We start from the raw sequence: 17,303 nt of genomic DNA on the forward strand, positions 1-17,303 counted from the left end.
CTGTTCAAGGTGTTTTTTTCTCTGCCAAAATATTTCATGTATTAATGTGTGTTCATGAGAGCCTGCACACATTTTTGAGACTGCAGGATTTTCCGTCATCCAGAATGACAGCTTTACTTTTTAAATAGTTTAAGGTGTTCCACCACATATACCATTCCTAAGGTGGAAGACAGTCCAATGAGAGTTTCTGGACATCAAAAACTTTCTCTCAAATCACAACGACAACGAACCAAAAGTCTTATTTGAAATTTGATATTGATGTGCAGCCGCTCCACTGATGATTAATGAGGTATTCGTACGATGACAACATGGACTTAAACATCTGAACAAGCTTTAAAGAACCAGTTTGTGACATTTATTAATTGCCCCAGTTGTCTCTCGGGGTGACGGCTGTTTCTAAAAAAAACAAATGCGATGCTGCTAAGAGATCAAAACCTGCTTGTAAACACTTTGACATCGACGTGAAACAGCCATAAAAACCTGAAATTCAGTGATCAACTTTCTGATTTACAGTAGATGGGCAGGATCGATGCCTCAGCGGGAAGCTAAAGAAAGTTTTTACTGCCTGGTGCGTCATGAATCCCCTCTTGGATTTAGGTGCTGAGAGCGGCATTAACAGATTGCTGCCTGGAAAACAAACCTTATCCAAAATAGAAGTGTTACCCCTCCTCCTCCCACCAGTATGCCAGATACAGTGTGCCAGCCTGGAACACAAGCAGGGTGCCAAGGCCGGGCCGGACCCTGATATCTAAAACCCACTGTTAAATAGGCTTATACGACACTCGCACCGCGTTTGTGGCTTATTGGTGGTGGTTTGGAGAGTTGATAGACGTCAAGATGATGTCCTCACTCATTCCTGTGGCTTGGCCCTTTAATATATACGTTTTGCTGCCTCGACAGAACGTCTCTGGCAGAGTGAGGCACTGAAACCCCTTTTTTAAACATTTAAACAGTGGCCCTAATGAGAGCACAGACCTGTGGAATGATGGAAATAGATGGTTGGGAGGTGAATGCTGCCAGAGTTGAATTATTACTGTGCAGCTGTGTGCTTTAGTTTGTCTGGCAGACAGAAACCCCTACCTAATCTGCCATCTCATTAGACGCCCTTGAGCTTCTAAAGTAACCTAGATCTGGGATCCTGGAACTTTGATGTACTTATCCTATCAAAAGCATTTTTGTCTTGAGGCCGCCCGTTTCAGTATTTTTTAAGCCCAATTATTCCTCATGATCTCTGAAAAACGTATTTATATTTATCTCAACCCCACTGTTTCTGTAAACCATTTCTCATTTAAAGCATGCGCTGTTCCCCTGCTGAAATCCAATATTCTCTCTTTCGCCAGAAGCAAACCTTACAGAAATCATGAAGAGGTGCATAAAGCAGTGTTGTCTGCATATAGTGTCCCTCTGCGGTTACTTTTAAAGTGTATGTTTATATAGGAGCCTGATTTCTAAACATGATGCCTATTATTGTAGATAAATAGAGTGAAGAACCGATTCCCCTTAGTTATGTATATTAATTATTATTATTTACCGTCTCCTGAGGATTCAGATCACAAGATGCAACTCTTTAAACAGTTTACCGAGTCTCAGCTCTGGAAGCCGCGACTATCCAAACACTGTGCTGCTGGTGTTGTATGATATGAAATAATGAGGATGTACAAATTATTTTACATAATTGTTGTTTAATTGCAGCAGCCAAGGGCGATAAGGCTGCAGCAGCCCCTGCTGGTAAGGGCCTCCATGACATCTAATCTGAGCCCACAAGCTGTGCTCCAGAAATCCAATTTATTTCTGAGTCACGCATACAGTAATCAGCTATTATACAGTTTAACTACAATAACCACTGAAAACTAATATTTTAATAAAAGCTTCTGATGGAGATTGTTTAATTTTCTAATAAATTCTTCTTCTTTCTCTCTTTTTCAGACAAGAAGGGTAAGTAATCGCTGTGTTTGTCTGTCTGTGTCCCATAGATGTCTACTGTCTATAGATTATTCACCTTCATCATCATTCCTATCATCATCATCATCATCATCCTCATCCACAAGACCATGTGTGTTTTACCCCTCATTCAGAGAAGCCAGTGGAGGAGGAGGGTAAGACTTGCAGATGAAACAGACACAGAAGCAGTGAACGTCTGTGGTGATGGGACTGAGTGTGGGGATATGCATGAAGCCACACAGACACACACACACACACACACACACACACACACACACACACACACACACACACACACACACACACACACACACACACACACACACACACACACACACACACACACACAGCTCAGTGCTATGACTATATTCTTTTATTAGCGCTGAGTACATGAGTTTATTTTGAGCACCAGAGATGCTAATTAAATTTGGTGTTGGGAGCAAAATAGAAGGTGTTTAATTTATGGAAGCATCACATATATGTATGCATATACTGTATGTGTGTATTTGACTTTCCTATTTTAGCTTGGGTATACTTGAACCTTCACATACATGCAAATTAATCCTTCACATTTGTCCTACAGCTACCATTGTGAAAGTGTCTTGTTAGCATTGTTAGTATTCCTCAGTTAAGCCTTATAGGCTTTGGCCAAATCTTAGTTACAACAAAGTGCAAAAAAAAAATCTATTTTCAGTTTGCTTTGTCATCAAAATGAAAGTTTGAATCAAACTGATGCATGAAAAACTCTTAAAAACTAAATCTTTGAGTTGGAGGATGAATCTGCTATAACATATTTTATTCATTACTTTAATACCTGCCTTTAAATTTTAATTGCAATGTCAGCAATAATTTAATTTATCTAAAAGTCAACAAATTCAACTGAACTAAAATAGCATTGTCTCATTACTTAATAATATTTCCCTGGGAATTACACTATCAAGAAATTACAGACCATAAACATTCAGTTTACAAGGAAAAACAGCAGCTCCAATGATTCTGCTGTGAATGGAAATACTGGCTAGTTTTGTGTGACATTTGCCAGAGGATTGTTTGTTGTGTGTTTTTTCTCTGCGGTCACTTCATGATCAGTTCGTCGCCGAGCGTCAATGTGTTTCTCAATCTGCCATGGGTCGCGAGATGAAACTGTTTTATATGTGTGAGAGAAAGAAGCCTGAGATATATTCAGAATGGCAGATTGCTCCTCTCATTTCACTTCCCTCTGCGCCTGAAAATCCTGACCTTTCAAGTCCAATCCATAGTTGAGGGTAATGCATTCAGCACAATGTGTGAACTAATTGTGTGTGGGTGTAGCAGCCCACAGCAGAGCAGCTACATGACATGTGACGGATGTGTATTATATGTATAGATCAGGTAGAATCATGTACTGTGCTGCAGCTGCAACACCGCACCTTTGTATAGGCTACAGAGTGTATAATGCATGTTTATGGAGATTTCCTCTGCCAGTGGCACGCATTCAGCAATAAGTAATGAGTCCCCTGAGAGAGTAAAACATACTTTGTTGTACATTTATGTGTAGAGTCTATTTATGCACAGTTTCAGCTCACCTCGTTGGATAAAATGTCAATTCATATTATGGAGCAACTGCAACTGAGGGTTCGAGCAAGATAGTTGTACACGTGTTTGTGTGTGTGTGTGTGTGTGTGTGTGTGTGTGTGTGTGTGTGCGTGTTTGTGTGTGCAGACGCTATCATTCGAGATGAATTATTGCATAAAATTTAAGTGGCTCGCTGAAAGTGATTTAATGCGTGCGTGTGTGTGTGTGTGTGCAGGTGCAATGACGAGGTGGAGCAGTGAGTCGTACTAATAATGCTACTCATTTTTATTTGGCCGTCTCACCGTCTTGGAAGGGGAACGCTGGCAATTCGGCTTGAAAGAATGTGGCTGACACAACTTTAGTCTGATCTTAACTCCATGACCTTTTGTTTAAACTGCCATAGATTATTAACAGCTCATGCTATATTTCAATGAAGCCCTAAACAGCTGATTTGTACCTTAAATCCTCTTACTTTAACCTGGGAGCTCATAAAATCCTCAACATAAGAAAATAAATTCTAAACTTTTAAGACATTGGACAGCACAACAATGCCAGAATCCACACAGAACGATATTGAGGCCAAAAGATTAACAGAACTACACTGTGGCAGTACAATGGGTCCCCACCCGTCCCAATTACCTTTACATAACTTGGATCCAGTCTGACTCGGGGTCCTACATTAAGTTTTGGCTAATAACCAACTGTCTAAAGATAAAATAAAGAAGATTGAACCTTTGCATCATATTTGCTGTCCAAAGTAGGAAAGGGTGCCAATATAAAGAATGATCAATAAAGATACAATTATAAAAATATCAATAACCATATATCCAAAATCCTCAAAATCCAAAATATGAACAGGGTTAATACCTCATACCTCAAGAGAACAGTGACTTTGTCTAGCATGAACAAAACAGTAACAAAAGGTGCAACTTTTATAGATATCATCACATTTTGATAAGACATGAAAACAACTTAATTTGTAGTGATTTTCAAGGGCTCATTATGTTGTATTGCCGGGGAATTATTGGTCCAAATGGCATTTATTCCCCTTTACGTTATTATGCAACGTATCCTGGTAATATTTCACGTTTAGTGGCAGAGAAGTTGCCTGTTGTGGAGAGAGTCTGCTCTGGATAAATAAGTGTGTCTGTGTGTTCTTTGTGGCTTCACTGTTTAATGAAACACATTTATTTATCATTAAAATGACCAATATAACTCACAGAGACTTGGCTAAGCATCATTCTGTCATACTTGTGTGTGTTTACTATGTACAGTCTGCACATGAAATACTTACAGTGCATTATATCTGCCATACTACTCATTTGGTCCTGTGCATTTGCTTAACCTGTGCTTATTCTTCATTAACAGATGTCCAGCCTGCTGTAGGTAAGAGCTTTGCTTTGTCACTAGTTTGTTTGTCTGTGTGTGAGAGTGTGAAGAGCTCCAGTCTGTCTGAAGATAATGGAAGTGTCTGAGCGTGGGCTTACTGTGTCTCAATGTGCATATTCTTTACTCACACTTGCTATTTTGAATGCATAAGGGCATTTATACTCAAAACACAGTGCACTAAGGGGTTACTGGATGGTGCACTCATTGTGTTGTCAAAAAGTTGAGTGTGGAACGCTGCACACCATTAACGGTCGCCATTTTGGCTACATAGCAGAAAAACACACTATGCAAATGTAAGATAAGAACCATTATGCTGTTGTCGGATGGACAGCATCGATATTTTCTTGAGTTAATATAGCAGTCTGTAATGATTTGGTGTTGCAAACGACTACGCTACTATCTAGCCTACTAAAACTGCCTTGTCCAAATGTACGTACTACACGAGTAAGTGCGTAGTCTACATAGTTTACTACGTGGAAGTGTACTAACAGAAGTATCTGAATTGAAACACTGCAATAGAGTGCTGCAGGGATGAAGTATTTCTATAGGCCAACACTAAAGTTAGCTTTGCATTGGTTCCCTTAACAAAAAGCCAACAGGATTTTTCTATTGTAAGTGTTGACAACCGCCTATTTTAAAACATGTAAAAGCATGAAAATTCAAAAGAGGTTTTTTTTTACTGACGTGTTTTGCGTCATTGAACAAAATGGCAAAATCTCATCAGCTACGTTTTAACCACAGATTTAATTTCAAGCATTTAACCATAACTCACTTTTAACCTTTTTGTTGTCCACGCGACTAATTTCCATGTACCAACTGTTTCTTTTTATTCAGCGAACACTGAGCCTAGGGATGGTAAGGAAAAGATACAACTCACTATTACCCAGCCTGCTTGTGTTTTCTGTTTATGTGCTTGTTTTGGATCAACCACTGTGTGATAGTGGACATGCGTATCTGTTACCGAGTGTGACAGACTGACAGTGTTCCTGCCAGAAGCCTGGGACTGCTCTGGTGACGGCCATCATATGTGTTCTACATCAAATGTTTTTAAGACAGCAGATGGATCATTATAACTTATGAATGGGTTGCAGTTTGCATAGTTATAGCCTTAAAGTTTTCTGGATGTATAATATGCAATAATAATCACACAATATATCTTTATTTATGTTATGTTTTGTTAAACAAAAGTGACAAAGTGAATCACATCACGTAAAGGGACGTAAAAGAAAAAGGGTTGACAACTATGCAAAGACACAACATAAAAGCAGCTCAAGACACATCAGATAAACTGTCAGATGAAACAATATAATGAAATACAAATATAACAGCGAAGTCTAAGACAGCAAAAAACAAACAAAGGGATTAAAAGATTGCTTCCGCCAAAGCATCCGAGAGAACGTTTTGAGAGTGTTTCCATGTGAAATGAAATATTGAGGTCTTGTTATAAAAAGTGATATATCCTGCCTGTATTTATTCTGGGTATATATCATGTGTGTGTGTGTGATATGTGGACATACTACAATATACTACTGATGCATAGTACAATGGTAACCACACTGTTCTTTTGTTAATATGCTACATGTGTAACGTGAGATTGAGTTTGAGACGCTGTGTGTTTTTTTTAACAGGACGTGCTCTGATGATAAATGGATGATAAGCTGAATAAGTAATATAGTACTATATATTCTATCCATAGTAGAATATTTAATGGACGGGATGGATTGATATGCTACTATTTTAGTGTAGTAATACCCAGTCTGGGATAGAATATTTGATAAGCTCTTATTCTCGGGGTCTATAAATTCCTAATTATTTGTTAATAATTCTCTAGGAAGGTTCCTAGAAAGACTATTATTTATGAGTAAAGTACAGACAGTGTTCAGTTGGTAAACAGTTAAATAATCAATTGTAATTGGATGATTTTTGTCAGTGAAGCTAACAAGTGAGTATGTGATTTGACATATGAAGGGTTGCCATGGTTACAACAAAAACCATTGTTTGAGATTAGGTTAAATCAGCCACGTAGCTCGAAATATTAACTTAGATTGTCCTCTGGGATTTTATCTTCAAATGCAACTATTCCATTTTATAAACTGATCTTTATTATTGCTTATTTTAATGAGTTTTCTTGCCTAAATATTTAGTGAATAATTGTATAGAAGAATAAGGCATCTTTTGCGTTAAAGTCTACAAATCGTTAATATTTAAAACCTCGCCTATTCCTGACTAATCAGGACTTTTGTAATTATAAATAATTTCACTGTATTAATTATTATTTATTTGTTTCTTCACTGAGGATGTCCCCTGTCTGTGCAATCAATTCTTACTGCCTTTTGTCATCAGTTATTTTCTAATATTTGACAAATTGAATCACAACTTGTTAATCCAAACAACTTTATTAGAACAAAAAATGAATATCATAAAGTAGCCGTCTGGACTTAAATGAGTAGTCAGCTGTTTGCCCGGCAGCTGGCGCTTATGGAAAGCTCTGCTTCTCATACATTTTTTATGATAATGGTGGGTGTGCCAGCTTGAGATTTAGATGGCACAGGAACAGACACCCGTGGCTAAGCGGCTGGGTTTAAAGAACCCAACGCTGAAACTTTTAGGTTATGAGAAACTACCAGGCCCATAAAATAAAGCTGAGTGCTTCAGTGTAGGTTGCTTTCATTATCCCTAATATGAATCTGCAGTTTATTTCTAGTCAAGTAGTCCCTGCAGACTGTTGTCTAAAATCCCAAACTTCCCTTCCCCGGGTCCAGGACAGTTTGTTCACTATGCAACCCTCATCCCAAACACAGCAACTGTCCTACAAAGTAACAGTGTAAGAGTGTAAACATTCAAAGTGTCCCCTGAGTGCCATTCCAGGATCAGCTTCACCCACTTAGCATTCTAACCGAAACCTTTTAAATCATCCCGAACATCTGAACTTGGATCTGTCCTCAGGGGCACTTTTGATTAAAAGATCAAATTAACTGAGCCCATAAAAGCAGAGAGAGAGAGAGAGAGAGAGAGAGAGAGAGAGAGAGAGAGAGAGAGAGAGAGAGAGGCTGTGTGGCTCTCTGAATTTATGGAGGCGCATGACCCTACTTGACACGTGACCCTGGATCCATTCTCTCAGCAACAGCTCTTGTCCAATGGATGTCCACCTGGGGCCTTACTCACTCTACCTGATTGGTGCCCTTCTCTTTACCTGCTGCTCGTCCATAAACCGTCTCTTCCTGTAACACGGAGAGCGTCTCCAACCCAGGAAGTGAGAGAAACAATGCCGATTATGTACAGTTAACAACCTCCTTATTATTTTTTTGCGAACTTGATTGCTGAAGACATAACTTCTTAACAATTGTGTGTGTTGGGTTGTTTTTTTTGAGAGAAAAAAAAACAGGATTTGTTAATTAGTGAAAGAAAGATGTGTTTTTTGGAGTGTGAGAGCACGTTGATTTAACGTGTGAGTGTTCCTCACCTGAAGTCAAGAGTATCATCGGGCCAATTAACGCTTGTGTTCAACAGCACAGCACAGATACTGTACCGACTGACGTGTTGCCCGCTCTCTCTCTTTCCCCCCCCCCCCACCCCCTCTGGCGCAGAGTTGCCTCCTGATGGTAAGAGAAATGAATACGTTGGCGTCTCTGTAAAGCGTATCAACTGACAAGCAAACACCTAACAGAGGTTACATCAATTTACTTGCAAAAGAAACAAGTGAACGGATAAAAGAGCCTCTGGTTTTTTTTTTATCGTGGAGATGAGAGTGTACAGCCTCAGTTTATGTTCTTTCAGGGTGGCAGAAGATTGCCGAGAGTCAAGCCTAATGTGATGTCTTCAGAGGTGATCTGAGGAGTCTCTTTATTCCCTGGGGCCGGTCTGTTACAGGGGGCACCTCGGTCGCCTCTCATTTATCAGAGGGTCCCAAATGGTTTATGCAGTCTAACACAGAATAACTCTCTGAACGGTTTTGATTCACGGAAAGACTGTTGCTCAGTTTAAGTGCTTAATAACCGTACAAAGAGAATAGATCCCCGAGCTCAGCGGGTGGAATTTAGTGGTTTGAAACTTGAGAATGAATCTAATGTGTTCTTCCCAATTCATCAGCTAATAGATCTCACTGTAAAAGCACCACGAGTAAGAAGACTGCTGATTTGGTGGTTTGCTTGATCTTCTGTCGTTGTCTACAATCTGTATGTGTGTGGTTCCCACATCATGATTTCCATCTTTAATATGCCCTCTGTGATTCTTCTGTTCACCACCCATCACAGAGACTGTACCAGGGGAGGGTCAACAGCCGTCCGAGCTGAGCGGCATATTCGTGGAGAGGCCGGAGAGTGTCACAGTAACAAAAGGTCTGGAAAAAAGCCATAAAAGTTCTGAATTATATCCAAAATGAAAGGAGTTGCCCACTTACTGCCAAATTCCTGCTGGAATACAGTCAGCTAATCTATTTGAATTAATAACTGTCTCATTCCTTGTTCCAGGCAAGGACGTTACATTTGTGGCTAAAGTTGACTCCACAAACCTGACGAGGAAGCCGGCCATGAAATGGCTGAAGGGGAAGTGGCTGGACCTGGCCAGCAAAGCTGGCAAGCATGTGCAGTTCAAAGAGGTCTACGACAGGAACACCAAGGTGTGTATGTGTTAATATAACCTCTGTACAATTATTGTAACATAGATTATAGCCAGGCTAACAGTGGTGCTCTGAGGATGGGGATGTTAGTGCGTGACCACTCCAGACTAAAATATCTCAACAACTAGTGGAGGGATTTCCATTCATGGTCCCCAGAGGATGAAGCTTCCTGACTTTACTGATCCTCTTAACTTTACACCTAGTACCATCATCAGATTTAACTTGCCAAATACTTTCCTCTATTACCAAATACGTTCAAACTAATGAAATACTCATCTACTTTTTGTTTAGAGCTAACTAGCAAATATAAATCATCAACAAACGATGAGTGTTTGATCAAACACATGGTATTGATCAACCAGCTGACTAAAGCCCCTTTTTAACCACAGGCTTTTTTCTCAGGGACTAGGAACCTTTTTAGGAACTTGTGCGTTTTGAGCACAGAGACCAGGGTCTAAATTCACACTACCTCCCAATAAGAGTGTTGTACTTTCTCAAAGTACAGGAACTCTCAGGATGGGCAGGGATTGATTGATCGAAAACAGGGACGGCGGCATCCAGTGCACCGCTTTATTCCTAAAACAAGGAAGTACTCGTTTATTGATTTATGACCATTTTAGGATGAGAGCAGAGCAAATGTCTTAGTTTCCTAACATTAAAGGATAATTAGGCTTTGCAGTTGCTTCTCTCTGCTCTTGAGAAAGAGAGCGATTGTTTCACACGGTTACTTTCTAAAGCACAAATAAATAACCATCAAACATTCAACAGTTGGTTTACTGTAGAGAAAGAATCTTCCTTCTCTTTTTCTCTCTTTTCATTTCATTGATTACAACATGCCTTAGCAAATACTATGACAAATGTCGTCGCAGTAAGACAATATCGAAGATTTTTTTTTTGATGAAACAGGCAGACACACTGAACTGCAGAGTGTGTTTACATGTCATGTTGCCTTTTCATTCGTACCTATTTGCCTCAACATCGCAGGTGTTTGGATGCAGACCACATCAGGCTGAATTAACCTTTTAGCTCCTTGAAAACTAGTCCCGAGACTAGAATTTCCAGGAAGTTCTTGGTGGAAATGTGGCAAAATGAAAGAAAAAATAGTCCATATGGCAAACCTGTATTGGTGAAACTGTGTTGTCTGTATATTCTAAGCACGTTTTTATGAGCACGTACTGCAGATCTGTGCAAGTACGTGTGTGTGTGTGTGTGTGTGTGTGTGTGTGTGTGTACTCATTTATTTGCATGTCTTCCTAGCTCCTCATCCCTCTCTCTCTCTCTCTCTCTCTCTGTCAGATCTACACTTACGAGATGAGCATCATCAAAGTAGTGGATGGAGACGCAGGTGGCTACCGCTGCGAGGTCACCTCCAAAGACAAGTGCGACAGCTGCACATTCGAAGTCTCCGTGCAGGGTAGGTGTGGAGACAGACAATCTCATTATTGTCATATTCCATTCAGCGTATCCACCAGCACTGTGTAACCAGCTTTGTCAGCCAATAACTCAGTGAGTGCGATACACATTAGGTCCTATCATCTAGTGGCCTAGCGAGGTCATCAGTCCATTATTCCTTTGCTGCTCAAGCCTGCTGTGTAATGAATGAACCTAGCCGGGCTCTCACCAGTCTCTCTCCGTCTCTCTCCGTCTGTCTGCTTTCAGCTGTACAAGAGGAGCAGCAGGACAACATCTTGGAGGCGTTTAAGAGATCGTGAGTGTCAGTGTCGGCGAGGGTCTACTCAACATGTCACCCGCCGCCACACTGTCTCCCATATGCTCCTCTGTAGATCGCTGCCTGTGGGCATCTGTCAGTCTCAACCAGTGTCTCTGCCTGTGTGTCTGTCTTTCCCTCAGTTGTAGCCGACTTTGTACAAGTCTGTCTGTCTGCCTTCTCTCCCGCTCTGTCACGTCTCAATGCGTCCGCTGCCTTGGTGTTTTGGTTCACCTGGAGTCCCTCATGGTTTAGCCTCTCTTGTATTTCGTCACATGTCTCGGTGACAGTTTGTTTTTTAAATGTATCTCCTCTTTCCCTCACTTTCTATTTCTGTCCCTGCCTCTGCCTGTGTGAAGTGTATCTGTGGATGCTGTGACTGTGTGGCTTTTTTAACGAGTGTTTTCATTATTTATTTCAGCTGTTCAGGCTGTTTACTGTACGCGTCCTCTGTGATCGTAAATCAGCCGACATCTTCACTCTGACATCTCGAGTCTCCATATTTGTAATCTTTGTTTAAAAATATAATTTCCTTCCCTCGTTAGAGCGCGAGCAGAAAGGCAAAGGTAAGATGACAGACACAACAGGCAAAAAGGCAGCATCGTATTTAGTTTAGACAGGATGGCAGCGTGCTTATTTACAGAATGCTGATAGGAAGGGGAGAGAGGGCGAGGGGGTGGTGGTTTGATAAATGAAAAGGGAAAAGTTTGTTAAAACTTAAGTATGTTGCCGGGGCGATGAGTGTTTGTAACACCTCGTTGGGTGGAGATCATGCAGCTCAACCTCCAAAAGGTAAGTGAGGGATCCTCATCTGTGTGTTTCTCTTATCATGTATTACAGTAGCAAATACATGTGGTCTGCAGCCATTCTTTAGGATCCTCACTCCTATTCACTCCTTATGTTATTTATTGTGTCTTTTTTTGCTCTTCTTCATTGTGTTGTCGCTTTGCTGACCGGTTGGCCAGCTGAACAGCCTTCAGAAAATATTCAGTGAAATACATTCTGTACGCTGAAAACAGGGAGATTTTGTCGGGACTCGGGACACCCAACTTGAAACCAGGACAGATCCTAGCATCGTGATAACAGTGCTGACAGAGCTAACAGTGTTACTGAGAGCTTATTCTCATCGGAGCTTCGTGGCTTCCGCAACGATTTTGTCCCGCCACTTTGATTCTCTGCTCAGGTAGACATTACTCCACCATATCTTTACATAGACAATAGTTATTTGCTGCTCTATTATTGTCATATACTGTTCTTTTAGGCTTTGCATCAACACACATCTAAATCACGGTGCATTTGTTTATCGCTCTGCATCGGTCACAGTTTGCCTCACTGACACTTGGAGGAGGAACACTGTTTGCATTTCATTTTTTTGTTTTCATGTTGAGCATTGAGTTCCTGCAGCAGCAGCTTCGGTGAAGTGTTTCTAATAATATGTATGAGAGAGAGAGAGAGAGAGAGAGAGAGAGAGAGAGAAGAGCTTGTTGTGCTTTGCTCTCACTGCACATGCTCGCACCATGAAAGAGAGCTCATTATAGTAATCCCCTGATCCCCATTTTCATGTGAACTCCAACACAACAGCATTGGAAAATGTTATTTTACATCAGTGAACTTCAGTGTGGATTCAGAAAAATAATACAGTTAAACAAATGTTGTGTATAAGTTATCTTGTGTTATGTAGAACTCAAGAACCTCTCAAAAGGACCTGAAGTAGGTTGAGATCTAGCAGTTGTTCTGGAAGGCTAACATCATTTTCATGCTCACCCAACCACTCGGTGGACGCGTGTGCCCTGAGAACGAGGGCTTTATCTCCCTCGGAGAATTGACTTGCTTACGGGATCGGTAAGGATAACATGGAAGGATTTTTATCCTTGGATGAACCGTTCATCCATAAGGCGAACATGATCACTTGAATTTATTGGCATTCATCTTGCTCTCTGATGGGTTCAATGAGCCTCAACAAAGCCAGGAAAAGTGTTTGCAGGGGAAAGCAACAAGCACTCGAGCCTGTAGTCTTTTATTGGCGTGTGCCACACACACTATTTGTCACCTTGTTGAGCACAAGAGGGTGACTGATGACTCGAGACCACGGGAATTCTTCTCATCACTTGGAGATGTGCATGTGAAGGGTTCATGCCACTCTGTAAAGTTCTCAGCATCATTTCTTGCGTGAAAAGTTTTGTGTTGAATCTGGAGTGTGTTCTACACTGATGAGTATGTCTCAGACTTCCATATAGAAACGACAACTTGAGCAATGCTCCACATCAATCTCTCACTTGTGCTGATATAGACTATAAAATGTTTGTGTTTGAACATGTGTATTTTGTTTACAGCTTATTTTCGTCATGTCTGCTGCTTACATGTGTTGGCCTATTGTGATTTCTGTCTGTCACTTGAATCTAGGTTATGATGGTAGCTTGTAGTCCTCATCAAACGCTCTGCTCTATGTTCTCACTCATCCTATTTTTGCAACTATCTGAACACAGGATGAAAAAAGGGTAAGCTTAAACTACAGCCACTAAATCAATTCATTAGAACGCCACCATGTGCTGTTGTATTTGCTCATGTTTTTTTTGTTTGCTTTATAACGGTCTATTTCTGTGTGTATTTATAGTTCTGTGTAATGTGGGATAAAATGGGAGGTATTATGATGAATGTATATTTCCTAATGTTCTTTTTTTGCTACCCAATTCAGCAGTGTTGTAAATAAGACACTAATATAATCTCCCTGGATTTCTGTTCTTTTGATTCCAGCGGCGATGCAGGCGAGGATGCTGGTGATCTAGACTTCAGTGCCCTGCTCAAGAAAAGGTACGACCATCTACTTCAGAAACACACATACACAATTACTTCAATTTGGAAACCCCTAAATTTGGTTCTTTTCCTCAGGGAGAAGAAGCAAAAGGTCGTTGAAGAAGTGGATGTGGATGTGTGGGAAATCCTGAAGGAGGCCAAGCCCTGTGACTATGAGAAGATCGCCTTTGAGTATGGCATCACAGACCTGAGGGGCTTGCTGAAGAGGCTGAAGAAGATGAAGAAGGTGGAGCCCAAGAAGAGTGACGGTGAGGAGCTCGGGGAAGAGACAGGAGAGGTGTTTACGAGGCAAAAGAAGACTGTGCACTAAGAGTGAGGCGGCAGGCGGGAAACGAGAGCTGTTTTATGCAGCAGGCTGTAAATACCAGCAGCGTTTAAAGGCCTCGGGGGAGAGGGGGGACAACAGGTGGAATGTAATGTGCGTTAGCTTATGCTGACTGCTGGTGGGCACTTATGGATTATTTGGCTGTAAAAGCAGTGGATGAACTCTACTAACGGGATTCTTTCTTGTCAGCTTTCCTGAGTAAGCTGGAGGGAGCCTACTCAGTGGACAAGGGCAAGAAGATCCATCTCTCAGTGGAACTGACCAACCCCGACGCTCCAATCAAGTGGCTCAAAAACGGACAGGAGATCAAACCATCGGCCAAGTAAGCAAATTACCACAATGTGCAGAAAACAGTACGTGTATGTTTAAGGAGTGTACTAGTATACCAAGTGACCAGAGTTGTAGTAAAATGTTTTGAGCAGTAAAACTGTAACATATAAATTCTGATGAGGTGTCAGCTTTATTAATATTTAACGTTATATGAACATGTAGGTTCACCGCTCACTTTTATCTGATAGTTGCTGCAGCCAGGAAAACAAAAAACATAATTAGGGAAATAGCAGTGAGACGGGATCGAGCTTAGGGCTGCAAAATTATACAAATTTCATCACAATTTTGTCTTCCCCCATTAAATGAACATGATTAACTCAAATATTGAGTGGGGACCTCGACTTCAACATAGTACATCTGGGGAAGGATGTGTATATTTATATTGTATTATTGGAGCGTTAATTATGCTAATTTACAATCCTCATGAACACACAGTAATTTACACACAGTTGACATTCATCATGTTAATGCTGGTCATTAATCAGTTATCTGAAGTTAAGAGCGTTTGCTATATGATAAGTTAAGATAAGAATATTGAAATGTTCCTGCATGAGTTCCAATGATCCGGAGAAGTAGGAGTGAAGAACCAGGGTTGATGTACATTAAGTGGTAGATGGGTTGCAGGTGTGCAGATTGGAACAGGTGAGCAGCATCAGGGAGTCGGGAGTCGGTAGAGTGCTTGGAGGAGTTCAGGCAGAAAGGGGAGAGGAAACACAAGACACACTGTGGCCCGATCCAAATCTCCACACTCAGGGATTCAGACTCACGGACTGTGAGGCACGTTCCCATAAAGTCTGTGAGGGTTTAGGATTGTCCCACTGTCAAATCTTAGAGTCTTTGAGGTCTTTCTCACAGACATTTTAAGCCCTTTTTTAAACACTTTCTGTAAGTCTGCACTTCTGCTAACTTTGCCCAAGGGAATTACCCACAATTCCTAGCAATATGCCGTTACCAGTGGGTAACCAGTGGCAGCCTGGAAACCAGAGACGTTTTAAAAAAAGGTAAACAAAGAGGACGGCACATGAGTGATCAGCCTGGCAAATTAAATGAACCCCAAAAATATTACAAGGATTAAAGATGGTGCATGAAAACAGAACAGGAGGCCATCAGAGATTTATTCATCAAACATTTTATTTTGTTATTGAAGATGTTTTTAAAAAAAAAAAACGATATCTGTTGAAGCAAGCATGGAAGACGTTTAAATGAGGGGATTAAAAAGTAAAAAAATAAATAACTGCAGTTGCACACATTTTACAACGTTGCCATGGTTCCGTGATATGTTGCAGCAAAGTGCTGTCCCATTAATAACTGCACTATTTGTTATTTATCTGTCGGTTTCTACAAGCCACCCTTTCCCTATTGTTAATATAAAAATTTTGATAAGTGCAACTCAATTGACTTTTTTGTTTTAATAGTGAACAATTAGATGCTTTATAATTTATGTCATAAAAAAATCACTTTTTCTAAGTTGAAACTTGTTTCACAGTCAAGTTTTGCAGGTGCAGTTCACAGTTCTTGTGAGTGTTTCAGTAACTTCACATGTTCACATGAGTGTTGGGTTGAAAGCAATGTTACAGTGACTCTACAAACCAGCATACATACACAGCTTAGCTGTTCAGGAAACTCATTCCACATCGGCACTGCACACGGACTGGAAACCCACTAAGGTGAGTCACAATTGTTTTTATTAAAAATCTTTAGGAACAAACTTCCTGACTCACATCAGATATAAATGTTAGTTTTGAGCCTCTATAGCCTGCAGAGCTCCCCTCAGTGTCTCTCGCCCTCTACTTTTTCTCTTTCCTCTCCTTCAAAGGCGTCTTTTGCTGTTTTATTGAAGAGGGTACAGCTGTTGCGAGTGGTATTTTTTTCAATGGCTCCACCATCTGCCATTTTGAGTCGCTAAATACTGTTCATTGAAATTAAGGCAGTCCTCTTCCTGTTTGATTAAACATTGAGTATGGGAGAGGGGACTTTTTTCTTTTCCCCCAGGAGCTTCAGCCAGGCTTTGGACTGTGACCATCGAGAGCTCAGGGATAAAATGGTTAAGGTTTGCAGAGTTGAAGGTTTTTCTAGTCAATCTGGGTCTTTTTCTCATTTAATTTCAAACAAACTACTGGTGTGATTAAAATAGAAAGCCAAAACTACTCACATATGTAAACATGTAAACATGGTGAGATTCTATAATTTAACTAAAAAGCAAATATCTTCATGTGCCCAGTTAAGCTCTGGTATTTTACCACTATGTTGAAACTGGACAGGGTGTCTGAAGTAGTAAAGGTGATTTGTTAAATGTGCCATCTCAGTGATGTAAAAAATAAACTTAATTTAGTTTCTTTTGTCCTTTGCAGGATTTATGCAGTACTTTAATGAGATACAACAAAAATAGTTTTCTGTTCTCACATTAATCATTTGTTACTTACTAGCCTGGGTGATAAAGAAAAGGGAGATGCACATGACCAACCCAAACAACACAGTTTACTGATGAGCCTCTGCCACGCCCACCTCCAGTACCTGCAAGGAGAGCCTTTTGCATGAAGTTTGAGAAAAAGATGGCTGTGATGTCACTTGAGTCAGTGTTGGTCGGGCTTAAGACTACAAGTTTGCAAGATGAAAATGAAAGA

General features: G+C 40.6%; 1 protein-coding gene across 1 annotated transcript in view; it reads left to right on the forward strand.

The window, feature by feature from the left end:
* mybpc2a (myosin binding protein Ca) overlaps window positions 1–17,303 on the forward strand; it is a 46,388-nt gene that overhangs the window by 10,767 nt on the left and 18,318 nt on the right. Inside the window, exons 2-10 of the mRNA XM_054607230.1 lie at window positions 9,138–9,221; window positions 9,354–9,502; window positions 10,799–10,922; window positions 11,112–11,125; window positions 11,179–11,210; window positions 13,965–14,021; window positions 14,100–14,272; window positions 14,539–14,671; window positions 15,597–15,680. Coding sequence (XP_054463205.1) covers window positions 9,138–9,221; window positions 9,354–9,502; window positions 10,799–10,922; window positions 11,112–11,125; window positions 11,179–11,210; window positions 13,965–14,021; window positions 14,100–14,272; window positions 14,539–14,671; window positions 15,597–15,680 — 850 coding nt within the window. The remainder of the gene's footprint in view (window positions 1–9,137; window positions 9,222–9,353; window positions 9,503–10,798; window positions 10,923–11,111; window positions 11,126–11,178; window positions 11,211–13,964; window positions 14,022–14,099; window positions 14,273–14,538; window positions 14,672–15,596; window positions 15,681–17,303) is intronic.

This window comes from Anoplopoma fimbria, chromosome 11 (assembly GCF_027596085.1).
Source record: "Anoplopoma fimbria isolate UVic2021 breed Golden Eagle Sablefish chromosome 11, Afim_UVic_2022, whole genome shotgun sequence".
Taxonomy (NCBI): Eukaryota; Metazoa; Chordata; class Actinopteri; order Perciformes; family Anoplopomatidae; genus Anoplopoma; species Anoplopoma fimbria.